At 37.9% G+C, this 17,784-nt stretch overlaps 1 protein-coding gene across 6 annotated transcripts in view; it reads right to left on the reverse strand.

The window, feature by feature from the left end:
- LOC6737181 (hepatic leukemia factor) overlaps window positions 1-16,235 on the reverse strand; it is a 54,207-nt gene extending 37,972 nt beyond the window's left edge. The window contains exon 1 of one of the 6 annotated variants that reach the window (XM_016170005.3): window positions 16,115-16,235. In XM_016170005.3, coding sequence (XP_016030879.1) covers window positions 16,115-16,157 — 43 coding nt within the window. In that variant the 5' untranslated portion in view covers window positions 16,158-16,235. Of the gene's footprint in view, window positions 1-2,087; window positions 3,916-16,114 lie in introns of those variants that run through there. The other 5 variants (XM_016170007.3, XM_016170008.3, XM_016169999.3 and 2 more) reach the window with 5 other exon arrangements.
- Between the last annotated feature and the right edge of the window lie 1,549 nt (window positions 16,236-17,784).

Here is a 17,784-nt window from a genome sequence, read left to right on the forward strand (position 1 = left end):
AATCAAATGCCTTTGCTTATCAGAGGAACTAAACCAACTTTTGAGCTTTGTACTTGACGGCGGCACACGCAGCTATTTGCTTTTATTGTCATACACTCGAAGAATTTATGTGAGCCCGCGGAGTGATTTGTGCCAGACGAAAGACTCCATTTCTTTGCAACTAAGTCCAGCAATCTTATCTCCTTCCCTTGGGCAGTGTGTTCATGTAAGATTTTGTAGTTTAGTGCAGCTTATCGCTCACTTGATTTTACCCTGCGACCCTCTCAATTGGACTTGTTACACTGTTCAAAATGCTTACATCGTTTAGATACATTCATTCCAGTTAGCAGAGCATGATGTCGAAGATAGGATTTCGTAAAGGAATTTCTAACTTTGAAATACTATTCAAATGCTATGCAAAATCCTCTTTTAATGTGAAATTTGATTTTTAAAATCGATTAAAAATTATTTCTGTGCAGCCAACGCTCTTCACACTTGCCCCTGGCTATCTGCAGCTTATCAGCCCGCTTCTCCCTCTTTTCCGATGTTTATTTTGCCGTATTTAACTAGTGTGTTTTATAAAGTGTATTTTTCCTTTTTTTTAATGCGGTAATCAAATGCTTGTGAACACACGACATCGCTTCGATGATAAGAGCTAAGGAAAAATGTAAAAAAGAAGCTTAACTAAAAAAAGAAAAATATAGAGCACCACCTTAAAATGTGTGGAACAATAAATTCAGAAAAAGTTTCATACAAAACTTTTGGCCAGACTGAAAAGGTTTTCACACAAGTGAGTGCTCGGGTTTCCGCTTATTGATTTATGGAAACAACTTGAGTGCCATATGAAAGGGGATACTTGGGCCTGCTTTTCATTATGCTGACCGATTATGACACTTTTTAATGGAATTTTCTCGTTCTGCTTTTATGCTATTGATTTCTGGTTACGTTGCCGCCGGCCAAGTGGGCGTTTCTCTGTGGGCGGGGCTGATGTAGAACCAGCAAAAAAAAAATGCAACAGCACACAAAAATGGCAAAAATAAGCGAATTAAAATGCTTTCTGAATCGAATTCTTTCCCCACAGATGGGTTTTTCATTCCATTTTTTTTTTTCGAAGCCATATGCTGGTCAAGACCAATTCCTTTCTTATGCAAATGTCTTCGAACAGATTTAAAAGGGTTAAAATGTGGGTGAGGAAATCGCAGACAGCAACGCTGAGTCTATGCTGCTGCAAAATTGCTGTGTAATTGTTTGGAAAAAGAAATTGCAATCGAAATGCAATGTAAAGTGGATAACAATTGCACTAAAGTGAGATAAACGACGGCCTTGAGATGGTAAATAAATGGCAACCGCAGGATGGAAAGGATTATTGTGGGTTTCATTTAAAATAAATTTATAAAAAAGTATAATTTTTTAAAATACTAAAGTACTAGATATTGAACAAATCAAAATAAATCAATAATTTGAATAAATGCTATTTTCAAGATATTTAAAGTATTTATAATACCTATTCTATATACTACTATAAAATATCGCGTTAAATAAACCCCTGATTAAATGACTTACACGTGATTGCCCAAATAATTATATCAGTAATCTATAATCTTGTAAATATTCCATTAGAAGACTAAAATGTCATAAACTTAACCCGAAAAAATTCCTACAGACACTGAAAACTAATTATGCTCGACACTTCGATTGCTGGCCCAGATTGCCCAATGGGTTAAGGTTTTGATAACACTGTCTCGGTGTCCGGCAGTTGTGGCGTGGGTTAATCGAGGCGGATCGGGGCGGGGTCGGGCCACGTTCAATGTACTTCAATGACCCGACAACCACGAGTGCTACATGCGACACTCGGTTGACCATTTTCTGTACCCTGTACACTTTAACCTTGCGACAACCCTCAGCTAGATTTCTGACCCAATCACAGAATAATTCGTATTTTATGACTTGGCTTTTTTTAGGCATTCATGTGAGTTTTTTTCTTTTTTTGGGAGTTTTCAAGTGGTAACAGATTGCCAGCACTTGCGGGTAATGTTTTTCGATTTTAGTACACAATATTTTGGAAAATTTTCAAGTATTTTCTGCGCTTAATTGTACTCTCTACTTACCATTAATGCCGCTGATCAGTGGGTAGTTACCATCACGGCCGCCAATTAAGTTTTTTAAACCAGTTTCGATCAGTGTTGGGGACGATCGCTCCCTGTCGCTCATTTTTTCATAAAAATTTCCGAAATTTTGTGATTATACACGAACAAAAAATGTCTCGTTGCGGGTTTTTTGCTGGCCTGCAGATTGCTGTTGCTTTTTCTATGTGTTTTTCCTTTCTTTTTTTGTTGTTTTATATTCTTGCAACAATAATAGTTATAATGATGTTTATCTCACAACAATAACAATTAATCAATTATTTAATTTATAACGAACGAAATTTGTATCTCACTTTGATGGTTATTTTTGATTTGGTTGCTTAGTTTAGTTAGTTATGTTGTTTTGTTTTTTTTTTTTTGGATCACAATCGAAATTAATTTAATTAAACCTTTGAAAATATTGCACGTTTTCCGTTACGATTTATTGCTTTGTCTATGTATATATACGATCTTTCTCTATAGACTTTTACATAGATATTTTGTATACGTATAGAGATGTATATAGATATATTTGTATATTATTACTTTTCTGTTGGATTTTTGTTATGCTGGCTATAAATAAAGGCACCGCGAATTCATTCAACAAGATTTTTATGTTTTAACAACAACTTTTGCGAGTACAACAAGAAATGTTGGGGGTGTTTATTCGTTAAAAACTAATTCATGTGGCTGTTTTTAAATGTACGTTTCGCTGACTTTGCGGTTACTTTTTTTGTTAGGTTTTATTTTCGTGTAATTGAATTTGTTGTTTCATTGGCTAATTATGCTATTTTTATAGCGCTTTTCCTGCTGCAAATGCCGAATGCGTTTGGTTTTCTCTGTAGTTGCTGTATTTTATTTTGCTGTGGCTTTTCTATTTTGTTTTTCCTCTGTTTTTTTTTTTTCGTTTTTTTGTTGACAGTTTTCAGTTTCAAAAACGTTTAACGCTGAAATTTGTTGTTAGGCTTTTTCGTCTTTTTTTATTTTTATTTTTGTGGCGGCACTAAAAATAAAATCAATTGCTTTTTGGTTAGAGTTCTGCTTGGCGTTCTATATATATTCTGTATTACATATATATATTGTAGGTATGTGATATCTTATTGTACAGTTATAAAGCACTAATATGGCATTTGCAATAGTTGGTCGCCCGGCGTGCGACAGAGATGGCAGATTTGGTAAAGAAGAAGACGCTGCAGCAGCTTTAATTTTTTTTAGTGAGTGTTTTTCCTTTTTGGAGAATTTTAGGTATAGTTATGGGTGAGTGGGTGGCGGCGAGAGAGAGACGGCGAAATAGTAGGCGAAAAACGACGAGCGCCCGACAGGGAAAATCGATGAAAAATGTTGACAACAGAAACGCGAACAACAACACCAAAACACACACAAACGCACCGAATTTTAACAATTTTTATTACAATTTATAAATTGATTTTTTATATGGCTGAATTATATTTATTTGATTTTTAAGGGCGTGTAGTATCCTTGTTTTTTTGATAAGAGGATTGAATTTTCTTTTAGTTGTACCGTTTATGCGGTGCGTTCTTCTGGTATCCGCGTATCCGTGCGTTTGTATCTCAACGAACGACGCTCGACGTGTGAGTGTTTTAACGTGTGCTGCTGTTTTACTGTAAAAATACGATTCGGCTGCGCTCGGCTCACTTCGTGTCGTATTGTGGGTGTAGTTGTGGCCGCTCTGCCGGCGTCGCTGTCGACGCAGAGCGCATGTGACAAGCGCCTACGAAAAACCGAATTTCGAAGTTCGAAAGGTCGCCGAAAAAAGTGAAATAGAAAGAGGCGCAAGAGGATGCGGAAGTGGGGCCAACTCTACACAAAGCGGAGATGCATTTCCCGTATAAGAGAGAGCGGGATGGCGAGCGAGTGGAGAAAGAGAGAGCGGCGTGAGAGAGTGCGCGCAAGTCAGCTGATTGTTGTTTCTGTTTGTTTTACAATGCTTTTTGCACTATGAACATTACACTCACATTTCCCACAAAATATATATGTACGTACTTTTGCATATATATTGAAATCCAAGCAGACAAACTTACAAACACGCGCTAATTTTCAGGTTTTAAAATACACATTCGGATTTTTTAACTGTACACTTTATTCCAACTGCTTGGCACTGACACGTGCTTTCTGCTTAATGTCTTAAGGTTTTTAACTAATTTTAAAGCTTTCATTATAGTTTTTCTGTAGTTTTGGTTAATAATTGTTGGCCAATTTTTGTTTGTTAAAAATTTAGATTTAATGTGATTTTTTTTATTATGTTCTGTTATGTTTTTAGTGTGGCTTTTGTGGCGCTGAATGTTCAACTAACTTCTGACTGGCACACGCGCTCGTTTCATTGCAAAGTGTAGAAACACGCCGAGAGAGCGGCTAAGGGCGAACTCACAGATACAGATACGAAATATGCTCAAATCACAGACACAGATACACTCGGGCGATTTCTCTTTCTTTCCTACCCGCGTGTTTTGGGTTTTCTTATTTTTGCCAAACATTTTCGTTCAGCGCGCGCAACTTAAAAAATAAAACCCATATATACTTATGATAAATTATAACTAAAATTAATAGAGAACAAGCTTAAGCATAAGCTCAATCCTCGCAGTTCTCTTTCTTAGCGAGCCACCTAAAGCTTGGCCTTTACACTGGCAAAAAAAGTCATTCAAATTAAAATTTAAAAAAGGTTAACTCAAACTTGTCTTTAAAAATTTTCAATTTAATTAATTATGTTCATCTTTTTTGTAAAAAAAACATAGACATAGAAAACTGGAATGTTTAATATTATTTATAATTATATTGATTAATTAGTTTAATTCAATTCAATTAAACATGGTATAGCTTGTCATAAAAAAAATTTGAATCGACATTCACACGAATATAAAAATATAAGAATATTTTTTTCAGTGCTCCTTCCTTCTAATTGCCTTCTAATCATTCGGCCGCTCACTTATACGCGCGCAAAACTTTTGGCATTTTCCACTGTGTCTCAAAGTTCACTTTTTTTGATATTGCGACTCTCTTGTGCGGCTCTCTCAAAAAGTATCTCGCGGATGGCCGGAGTATCTGAGAGATCGCTGGCGAGCCGGGTGAATTTTTATTTATTTTGTTTCATTTTAATTTACTCATGCAAAAGTGTTGATTTTCTGTTCAGCTCTGCCTGGCTATTACGTCAATGGAACAAAAACGCTGACGTTTGTAGTTGTACGAATACGAGTATCTCTATCTGTATCTGTATCTTCGGCCGCGGCTGTAGATGTATCTGTATCTTTGGCACTGCGGCAACTACAGTGTTCATTTCAATGTTTTTAGGTTCTGTTCTTCTCTTTCTCTCCCTCTCTGATTTATCTGCCATTCGCGAGTGTATTTTTCACTATTTCGGTTGTATTTTTTTTTTACGTTTTATTTGTGTTTTTTTTTTTTTTTGCTTTTTCTGTTAATATTTCTAACATGTATTTTGCGGCGACGTCGACGGCGGCAGCGCTCACGTGAGTTGATTTCATAGCTATGAAAACCTTTTTAATGTGTGGAAATTTTTGTTTGTTTGTTGTAGTTGTTATTTTTCCCCCTATTTCTTCGCTGTAATTTGTATAAATAAACACAAAATCGTAGAAATGTGAATGGCGAACAGAGAGTCCCGCGAAAATCAAGAACATTTTCGCATTTAACGATTTATGGTGGAGCGGGGGCAATTAGAACACCTTGAAATTGGTCTTCAAAATAGGGAGGGCATGACGGTCAGCATTCCCCCAGGTGGCAAATTGTTCCATAAAGAGCTCTATGCTCTTCGATTAAAACGGAGCAAAAATATTCTGCGCTGATAAGAGCTCACACTCAATTACTTGACGTAAACAAAATAATTAAAATACGAAAAGTGCTCATCGATCCCATTTAAATAGTTTTTATTGGAATACTTGGGAATTAATTGAGCTGTGCGTTCCTTTGAGTAATCCTTTAATCAATATTTAATAAGGAGTATTATTTATTAAAAGGTGGAAAATACGAAAAAGAAATTGATGCATGAAACTTCAATATGACATCCCTTTAACCTAATTGTGTAATTGTTAATATGCGAACGAGGTACTTCCAAATACTTGAATGGCTTTTATTTTCGTTTTAACGAGTTTATTCAGATTGAACATGGTTTACCAATTATTCGCAGAAACTTGATATTACTTACATACTCAAATAATTTTTTTCCTTAAATTTATATCAAATATATTTCAAAATCAATAAAACCATAAATTTAACCTGTGGGATATTTATTTGACGAAAAATAAACTATATAGAAATGACTTCTTGTTTGACCCTGATCACGACATTGTCTGACCTTTGCTCTGCCCCATCAGGCAGTGACCTTTCTGGGTGCTCATGAACCAAGTTAGTCCCGCTGGCAACCTTCAAGCAGATCAAGAACTTATCATCTGCAAAGCCCCATCGAATCAGAATAGTCTAACCAAATTTGAAGGCATCCTAAGCCAAGGGGATTCGTACTATTTTGGCCATTTTGGCGGTGATTCAGGGCCCAGAAATGCCACAGACCAGAACAGAGGGATATATACTGCGAGTACGAGTGGAGGAAGCCAGAAACTGAATTTCTTCGAACGATAGAACGAAAACAGCGAAACTGTCGCCTGTCATCATGTGACATGAAGAAGAACTAGGAAGCGGTGGGCAGGAGAAAATCCGAAAGCTATAGAGAAATAACTCAGCACACATCGGTATATAAATGGATGGTTGGATAGATAGATAGATTCGTAGGCGGAAACGTCATTCCCATTCAGAGTCGTCCCAGAAACGTGTTCTGGCCTCATAAATTATACCGAGGCTGAGTTGACCCCCTCTTAGCCACGCGGTCCATCCACCCCCTTTTTCATACCAAGTGCAACAAAAGAAAGGCTAGGCGAAATTGTATCCCAAAGTGTGGGTGAACGCATTTTGGGATCGAAAAATATAAATGACTCTCTCCTTGGCTCGAATAGTTCCAACAATGTTGCCCATCACGAGATGTCAGCCTGTCAAGGAACCAACGACGGACACCTCTATATATATCGCTGCATATATAGGTACACCCTAGCACATACCTATCTATATCCATGTATGTGGGAAAACTTATTTGCTTTGGCATTTTCTGAAATGTCGCAGGCAGCGAAAAATGGATTTCGGATTTCGGGGTTTCGAGTGGCACACCATACCTTATCGGTACACACTGCACATATCAACGTGCAAATACGGCAACCAAAGAATTTCTTATACCAAACACACACATGCTTTCCTTATCAAACTAACCATCGCTGATCGGCCTTGGACAGGCACGACAAGAAGTCAAAGAGGTAATGCCCTCTAAAATGCACCGAAGGCGAGCATAATCAAATTCGAGATTCTTCTAATTGTGAACATTAGCATGGACCTGTGAGAGATCACTGCGGAAGATCGTCTTCTGAATCTGACGGGAGAGCATTCTAAAAGATCTATTTGCTTCGCCAACACTCGGATGGAGATTACCCATTATCAGCTAGCTGCATATAAGTAGGTATATCTGTTTGTACATATATACCCAGAGATCTGAACTACATTTTGCTCTATTTGAAATCTCGCACATTTATACGAAATGAAAACGAACGAAACGAAAAACGGACGACGACGCAAACGACGACAAGTTGTACAAATTAACGTACAAATGAATGACGGAATTAGTACGTGTGCTCTTTGTTGATCTAGCGAGAAGATTAGGGGAAGCTATAGGGGATATATGGATCGAGGTTCCTCCTCGGGTTGCCGGGGGACTTTCTTCTACTTGGGAGCTCGAACATTTCTCTAGTCAAACGAAAATGTCTCCTAAGCAGAGCAGATTCCAAAGATGATTTGAAGATAGCACATGGCACACGGATTCTGGATTCACTCCGCGGCTGTGTGGCAATTCATTAGCATCACGCAAATGAATTAATAACACCAAACTACGAGAATGTTTTTCAAGTTGTTCCTTTGTTAGCACTTTTTCAATAGCACTGGATTCGGATTGGTATGTATGTGCATTGGCTGTCGATCTGTTTGCACACTTTGATCTATCTGCTTGAATGGATAGCTAGATGCATGGATACACAGTCTGATGAATAGAATTAATTATGATGGAATGGGGTTTAGCCCGCCAATTGTTATCCGCGGGTTAAGGGGAAGTCAAGAACAGCAGGTGGCGTACAAGTTTGTATCGAGTAAATTGTATTACTATTTGATAAAGAGATATTTCCATGTATAGAATAAAAGATTAAATGAAGATGACATATTTATGACTTATAATCTCTTAAAGTCTCAATTTATCTTTGATATCTATCTATCTTTAACAATTTACTCTTATCTGTACAAGAAGTCCACTAAAATGGCACGAGACTTCAAATTTCTTTGTTCACCCATTTCCTCATATCCTAGCCCAATTTTCTCGCCCTTTTGAAGCACTTTACGAACGACAAACGAGCAGCCGAATGGGAAAAAAGGAAAATTGTATTTTCCTGAAGACAAGTCAAACATTTTTCCAACTAACTCCGGGGGCAAACAACTAGGGCAACAACAATATTGATAATTTCAACTGCAGTGGAATAACGTGAAATGCAAACAAAACGCTAGAAAAAAATCAACAAACTCACACAAAAGCTTCAATGCCAAAAAAGAGGGGAACCAGAAGAAGAAGAAGAAGAAGATACCACGTGACGGCAGCAACAAAAGCAAAGCAAACGAAGCATGCACGACTTGGGCGCACCACCCCCTTGAACCACCACCCACTCAGCCACCCACCGCCGCCCGCCACCCAGCGAGTCACTGTTAAACACTCACCCACGCATGATCATTTATAAGCTGTCAGTCCTGTGCGTGTGTGTGTATGTGTTATGAGTGTGCGTTTGTGTGTGTGGGAGTGTATCTATGTGTGTTTGGGGTGGCGTTGAAGTGGGCCTGGGGTAAAATGGGGCAGGAAATGCCCTAAGTGGCAGCTCACGCACTTGGACGCCATGGAAAAATCTGCAAGCTAAGGAGGCTGAAATCCATATTTTGACTATCAGATACCCGTTTATAAGATTTGTATTTTTAGTCAATATAATAAATTCAAAGGTATCTACAAACTCAATATTTAGCTCAAACTCAAAATGGAAGAACATAAGCATTTCAGTTTGAATTAAATATAACAATAATGGCTGAAATATATCTTTAAGAAACAAATACTTTATAAACAAATTGTTTGTATTTTCTACCGACCTAATTACACTTTTTCAATTTTATTTATGTTTAAACTAGAAACAAAATGCCACAACATAAATAAATCTAAAGGGTACTCCAATTCCGCTAAAGGAAGAAAAGGCATTTGCCCATGCCGTCTGCAAAATAAAAAGACGAATATAATGCTACCGGAGAAACCATTTTGATTGAGCAATACTTTTTTATTGAACACTATTTCATTTCACCGCCCTCCCGCCCCTCGCCGTCCCTTGACCACTTAAATGGGCAATCGTTTTCCGTTTTTATTGGCCAACTGTTAATTGAATTAGTTTTTTTCCTGCCCCTCCAATTTGTTATCAACTAACGAACAGATAGGAATATAGGAATATTTCTCTATTTTCGTTTATATTTCTGCTTCTTTCGGTGTCGATGGGAATGTAAATTCAATTAAAATTTTGCGTGTGACGTTGGCAGACAAAAGACGCGTGAGGGGGCGGGGCTGAGAAACTACGGCCACATAAATTATTTATACACTCATATAGGCTCACCTTGAACCGAACATTTTTCGTAAAAGTTTAATTTATTTTTGCCAGAGCCAAAGAACAAATAAATACGAAATCAGAAAGAGATGGGAAATTAGAAAGCAAGCTAGATGAGTACACAGAAATTAATTAGGAGTGGCTTTAAGATTTGTAGATGATTCAAAGGAATTATTGATTATTGTACTTGCTTTTATTGCTTTAAAGTTGCTTTTCAGCTTTTTCAGTTGTTCTCAACAAAAGATTTTTTTAATTGATAAATTATTTTAGTTAATTTTTTTCACTGTACCTATGCTTTCTTGATTGTTTTCGGTTCTTTGTAATTTCAAAGATATTTTACATTTGCGTTATTTCGAGAAATCTCAACAATTTTTCAATTTACTGTCAGGCAACGATGACGTCGACGTCAGCAGAAACAGCGGCAGAGGCAGTGTCAACTGTCAATTAACGGAGCATTAGAGGGGGTGGATTTTGTAGGGGGTGATGCCCGCTCAGGGGTTGGAGGTGAGTGGGGTAAGACATGGGCTTAGGTCTTTTGATTGATCTGTGCGGCAAATTCTTGGTTGGGGGGCGTAAATGAGCAGCCGAAAATGTCTGCACCACCACACTCTTCACTCCCCCGACAAGTGTCACTTACAATGAGTTTTACTCGGAAAAAACACGAAATTAGAGGAGAAAGTATCCAATCCTTGGAACTGTCAACGCCACAACTTCACACGCTGTTCACCTTTTTCAACACACACAACAAATACCCACTCTTCTGCAGGGACTACCAATCTCTCTTGCCCTTTCACTGTCACTGCTCCTGCCAATACATCAAACCGAATATCGTCGGGGAACAGTACAAAAAATGGGTGCACTAAAAGAAATCTCTCTATATTTTTTAAAATCAATTCAATCAAATATTTGCATCAAAAAAATAATGCATCAAAACAAAATATTTTAGATATAAGTAATCAATTCCTCAAAAAAAATAAATAAAATTATTTTGTAAAAATAAAATAAATATAAATTTTTACATTGTATCCATGAATTTATTTTAGTTCACCACTCGATTTGATTTAGTAAATAAATACTTATACATTTTTACCGTTCTTCTTTATTTTTTTTTTTTTTTTTTTTTTTTGGTTTAACCGAATCGAAGTGGCTGAATTTCGGTTTCATCGGCTTCGTCCTCAAGTGGCGCATTTTTCATCATCTGTTGACACTTTTGCTGCTCCAACGGTAGGCGACCGCAAAAACAAACACAAACAGAAAAGAAAAGAAAAACAAAACCGAGCTCACACAGTGCGATAAGTGTGGGAGCGAGACGGAGGCGGAGAGCGAAAGAGAAGACACTTAAGCTGCAATTTAATACAAACTCGCTCAAAAATCCGCTGAGTACTCCACAAATCAAGAAGGAACAACAATGCATTCTGCGCCACCACGTGGTTACTTAAGTCGGCTTTTCAATTAAACTTTTTGCCGGTCGCTATATTTCCTTCTCACTCTGTATTTATTGAATACCCAGCCCATTCACTTGACACAGTGGGCCGAAATGCAGCAAATATGGGGGTACCGCAATTGATTGTTGTGGCTGCTAATTAAGCCTGCGTGTGCCATTCTTTAACAATCCAAATGAATATATTCTGTTTTGATAAACATATTTCAATTAATATATGTGCATGTATTCAGCGTAAAAGAATATTCTGGGTGTCAATCAATTACACCCGCATACAAATTTTTTTATGGTAGATGAATTTGTTTAATAAACAAAGATGAATTATTGTTCTCATTACGATAGCCGGGTTATACACACACACATTTAGTTGGTGACTAAACTTCCGTATATTAAATATTTTTCTGATGATCTTTAAACATTAACTCACTCCCAATTTTCGTAATTATTGCCTACCTTATGGCGTTTAATTATGATATTTTTCGAGTCTTTTGGATTGGATTGATACACCTTGTTTCACTTTATATTATTGATTTTACATTACACTTAACCCAATGTATTTTGTTTTACAACTTGTTACTAGGCCAAACCAGTTATTTGAGTAGCTTTTTCAAACGCTTGAGCTTGGCCTTGCGAATATTTTGTCCCAAAAATCGAATTAAATTATCTCTCAGTCGTTCCAATTTTCTCTGCCTGCCACAATTGTTATAAAGTTTTTGTTGAGCCAATTTTTGTGCAATTTTATATTTAGTATGAAATTTTATGGCCAATATAATTTCAGCTGTGTTCTGTTTATTTTGTTGCACTCACACACACACACGCACATCGCAACCGACTGACATGAACACACGCACAGTTGTCATAAATAAAAAGCTCTCTGGCTTATTGGACATTTTCATTAAATGCTGCTCTTTAGCTGCTGTTGCTGCTTCTTCTTCATTTTAGTTTTGCGGTGTCTGCGGTGGTTTTTATTGTTGTTATTGCTTTTATTGCTTTTATTGTCGTTGTTGCAAATTGATTGCCTGCAATTTGTATGCGAAAGAGCGCAAAATGTACCGTTGCTGTAGGTCTTTATGGCGCCTTTTAATTGAGCCACACACACAGGAGGCAGGTCTGTGTGTTAGTGTGTGCGTAAGCCCAGCTCTCTCTTTCCGACTCTCACGTTCTCTTTATCTTTCGCAAAATACTCTATGTAAATTGGCGCTTTTATTGGCGTGGCAATGAACGATCGTGATTTCTTTTTGTTGTTGGCGTCTTTCAACACGTGTAGATTGATATCGTTCTCTCTACAATGTAATTTACACAGTGACAAAATGGTATCTAATCTAGCATAGTAATACAAAATACAAAATATTTTTTCGCTTTTAAAAAATATTATTTTCAATAGTGCACCTAATTAAGCAACTACTTTACTAAAATACATTCTGGTCTAAAATGTTTATTAGATTTAAAATTGTTAGTTTTAGTTATTTATCTTGGCGACTAGAATTAAAAAAGCTATTAAAGTAAATCTAAATGGAAATAACAGTTATAATTTCTTCCAGTGCATTACTAATTACACACCCATACACGCATGCTGACACACCAGACTGACACACACGCATACTGTGGCAGATTACACCGCAAACCGCAGTACATGTGTATGACATAATATTAATTTTTGCAGTCGCCGTCGACGCGGCGACTCCCCCATTTCAGTTCCAGTCTCCGTCCACAGAGCCACCCATCCAATGCCCAACCGCCCACCTCCCTCCCCCTCATACAGTTCGCATTCGCAATTTGAATGGGCTCCAGCGAGTGCAAGCGAGATGGCCTGCTTATTACCGCACTTGATGGCGCTGCAGTTTTGTTTAGATTTCGCCGGTTTTCGTTATTGCAAATTGACGTAATGGGCAGTGGAAACGAGCTAGCAGAAGAATAAGGAGAAGCCAGGAAGCCGAGTTGGAATAACCAGGAGAATAATGGGGGGAACAACGAGAAGGCCACAACTTTTTGCTGACTTTTCGAATATTTAATATGCACTTTTGAGCTTAAAGATAAATAATGTACAGAAATCAGCGGTAGCTAAGGATTATTACCAAATGAAACCGGTCAGCAAGGAGCTGACCAGTTAAAATTGACGTTTTACTAAAATATTTGTTGTAGGATTTTAAAATCTCTAATCTTCAGTAAAAGTTAAGAAAATTCAGCAAAAGCCCCCTTTGCGAGATTAACTTTAAGAATATTTTGTTTGGATTTTTTGTTAGATATTCCATTTCTAAAAAAATGTATAAACATGTTTGGGTGGTTCCCCATATCTCATCTCCCCGGGGGTTGTAAATATTTCGAGTTGAGTTCTTAACTTATTTACCTGTCATAAAATACCCCTATAAATAGCAGGTGACCATATAGAATATCGAGAACTGACTCGATAAGCCCCATTTGACGAATAAATGTCTGGTGAATTTAATCTTGGGGCGATTCCCATGAATGGGGACTGTACCGCACCACCGCTTCCCGATCGATTCAAAACAAACGCCTTGGCATCGCTTTATGCTCCATGCGTATGGTACATGTATACTATGTGTTTTTATCATCACGCCACCGAATGTCCAAGTCCACTCTCGATTCCACTTGCAAGACTGACTGACCGACCCCAAATCAAAAAACCAAAAACAAAATAACGCCTGACTCAGATTGCTCAGAAATTTTCCAAAACTGCCCAGACGCGTTGTATTTTTTTCGTTTCTTTTCGTATAGAGGGGCGCGTGCCAAGGCTTCCATTCAGGTTAGTCGCGTGTTTGGTGACCCGATTTTTAAGAACAGATTATTGAGTATTTTAAACCAGATAATGCCTGCTGGATCAGCCGCCCAAGCTGCGACATATGGCGATTGTTTTGGTTTTTTGGGTGGCATTTTTCGAATGGCTTTTTGCATCAGTAAAATTTCCACGCCCAGAAGCGTGCGTTGCGATCTTATCAGCCGGAGCAGAGTGAATGGAACTTGGGAGCTTCTAAGACAGCCACTAAATCCCCGACCTGACCATGTGATCCGATCGCTGGAAAAAACAACAACAACCGAACCGCAGATCGTGAGAGTTGTTTCTCTCTTTCGATCGTGGGTCTCGCACTCTCGCGAGCTTTTAATGAGAGCTTTGTCGATCGGATCGAGAAGTTGCTAGAAAATAATGAATATCAGGCTACAACAGGTGCACTGAAAAAAGGGCGTGCAACGAGAGGCTTATTAGAAGCTGTGCGGATTAATAATACTATCAAATTTGACGTTGCATATCAGAACTATAAACTTTAATCCCTTTCTTTAATATTATATTTCAATTCCCTAATTTTTTTAGCTTATGAACCCAAATGTAAGATTTATTAAAAAATCAAATTCAATCTATTATTGACAAATTGCACTCAGTAACTATAGAAATTTTAAATCTAATATTTCTCACAACTAAAAGATTCGAGAACAAATGGAATCTTTATTACACAAATGGTCGTCTTTTCGAGCCCTCTTCTCTAAACGTGAGCAATGGATGGCAACTGTGTGACTTTGTCGTAAATGTTTATAATTAAAACTAGCCCCTGCCTACATCCACACCATAATCATCGTAATCACCATCCGCACAGCCACAACTCACTTTTTATGCGGCCCAACTATATCATGAGGGTAAATATTTATAGTCGCCTGGTAACCTCGTCTTTCCTTTCCTCCTGATAACGAAGCCGGCGACAACGATGACAGTGCAATTGATTGTGATTGTGGAATGGCGACAACTGTCGACGACGACGTCGTCGTTTCTATTTCACCAAGTCTGGACAGCAGTCCATCATGGCAACACAAAACTGGGTACTGCTTAGGGGGAAATGAGCTCAATCCAAGAATCCACGCTATTTTATCGAGCACCCCAACATTTGATTAGTCTGATATCAAAGGCCTCAAGTGCCGACGCAAGATCCAAAGGGGTCAATTTTTGGGGCCTATCGGAGTGCTATGCATATCGATCGCAGGTGATCGGGTGGGTAAATACGGGTTTATCTCGGGGAAGTCGTTCGGTGGAGTGGCTAAGTGGTCGGGAGGGGTGGGAACGTGAATGGGTTTGGGGGTTTCCTGGGCGGGGTCCACAATATATCAATTAGGCGGCATCTGGATTGTACTAATTAATGACGGCATGCTGTGTAAATTCCAAATTATTGATTGCTATTGAGTACAGCAACACCAGGTATTCAAGCTTAAGTATTTTAAGACTATTTACAAAAATTGAAGTTTATACAAAATATTGTTTAAGCTTCTCTATCTTCAGATCCCTTAATTAAGTGTTGGAAAGTATGCTACAAAAATCCTTCGAAACCCTTTAGCCACACCACTCCTGATTTAGATCCCTCTTAGTCTCGATCCACTGTACCTCGTGACGTTTCTATTGAAGGCCGAACACAATATACAAGCACTCTAATTTTGCGTGTGCGTACATAAGCTACTATTTGCTTAAGGCTCCGCCGCCAGGTAAATAAAAAATCACCATAGAAATGGAAATAGCAAAAAAATAGAAAATCAAAGAAACCAATTTGTAGCAATCAGAAGACAAAATCAAATAATTTGTCACATGGCGGGCTTAACCACGGCAAAACAGAAAAAAAAAAACAAATAAAACCGTGCAAAAGCTCACTATCACACGCCCCCACTTTGCTCTCTTGAGCTCTTTCTCTTTTTCGCGCACAAAGTGTGAGTGAGAGGCAGAGCAAACAAAACCGATTCGCACTCTCACCATTGCACGTGTTACCTTTGTTGGTATTTTCGATGAGTCGGTGAGAGGGGCAAGGGGGCAATGCACAGGTGCCTACGCTACCACTTACCTCGCAGGGATAAGTCCATGATATTCTCCTTGGGCTCGCTCATTGCACTTTTTGTGTCCTCCTATCGATTGCAATTGATTGAAAACCGATTACCGATACACACGGTCGCAGCAGCAACGCGTAACTGAAACTATTTTCCAAAAGATTAAATCATTTCGAAGGCGGCGCGGGGGAGGCGTTGGGACATAAATTGGAAATCAAAATAAGAGCAACTTTAAGTACTCACTCTCACTCTGCTCTCTCGCTCTCTCTTTTTGGTGCAGCCGGCGGAGTGGAATCACGTGGTCTTTATCTTCACTGGAGCCATTTAGTGGGCCAGAGCGGGAGGGGGCTAGCTGCGGAGAAGCAGCGAGAGAGCCAACCGGCATACGTCCATCTCGCTCGCTCGCATGGTCCCCTTATATAAGCCTTATGTAACGGAGAGTCGCAGGGGCATGCGCACATGGCAACAGTGGATCGTGGGGCCATAAAAATAGAAATCTATACTAAGTACCCAGTACGAACGACTCTGACTAATCACAGTATTTCTATTTTAGTGGCTAGGGGTCAGGTTGCAGAAGGATTCCATCAACGCGCATTGGGCACTAGATTGCAGTAACTTTAATGATAAATTTAAATATTATATATCTAAATAAATAAATATTATAAATCATTTAAAATTTAAAAATAATTAAATATTAAATTGATACTAGTAAATTGATATGAACTTAAGTTATGGGTCATGCTTTTCGAAATCAGTAACTTCTAGAGTTCTTTGTCAGAGGGTGTTATGTACCAATGTTCATCAAAGGGAATTTAAGCACTTCTGTTATGATAAAAGCTTGAAAATCCTTCCCCTAAGCTAGATAAACAGGGGCAAACATCAGCGCAGCGCAATCAAATTGATTGGCAACCTGTCTCCCCAATTTAGATACCACATAAGGTATGGGAATTAGGCCGGGGATTACTCAGTGGAGGAACGAATGCTAATGCCTCCTTAGAAGGGGGAATCGTAAAAAAATTTCCATTTCTCAAGCGATATTATTAGTTTCATTGAACAAAATTTGCACTGTAAAAAAAAAACCTATGCTTATTCTTGATAAAATATTATAACTACTCAATTTTAAGAAATTTGGAATAATATTTATAATGAATACTGCGAATCAAACTATTTAACTAAATTTAAAACAGAAAACTTTGCTATATTTTTTAAATACTTTTTTATATTTTCTTGTAAGATGCGATCTACATATTTGAAATTTTTTGGCGCGCCAAATCATTAACATTTCTTTATCTACATTTTGGAAACGTGTTAACGAATTTAAGGTACTTGTAGATAGTTAGACTCTTCTGCAGTTAACTTATCTATTGACTAAATGCTATAAATTAGAAAAACGTTTTGATAAAATCACTTAAATGTATATTATCAAGACGTTTCCTTAATTTAATTACAAAAATTTTGGTTTCATGATCTGATCTTTTGACATAAAAACGTTTGTTTTACGTTTGAAATGTGTAGCATACTTTGAAGCATATTTTTTACTGTTGTAGCACTGTTATTAACAGAATAAGACATTCTTAGCAGACTCTGTTTTATTTGGTTGGCTTGGTAACTCTTCATTCATTTATTTCAGAGAGCGAGCTTACTGTTAATAACATTAACATTAACATTGGAGATCGAAATAATAACC

The sequence above is a fragment of the Drosophila simulans genome, chromosome 3L, assembly GCF_016746395.2.
Source record: "Drosophila simulans strain w501 chromosome 3L, Prin_Dsim_3.1, whole genome shotgun sequence".
Lineage (NCBI taxonomy): Eukaryota > Metazoa > Arthropoda > Insecta > Diptera > Drosophilidae > Drosophila > Drosophila simulans.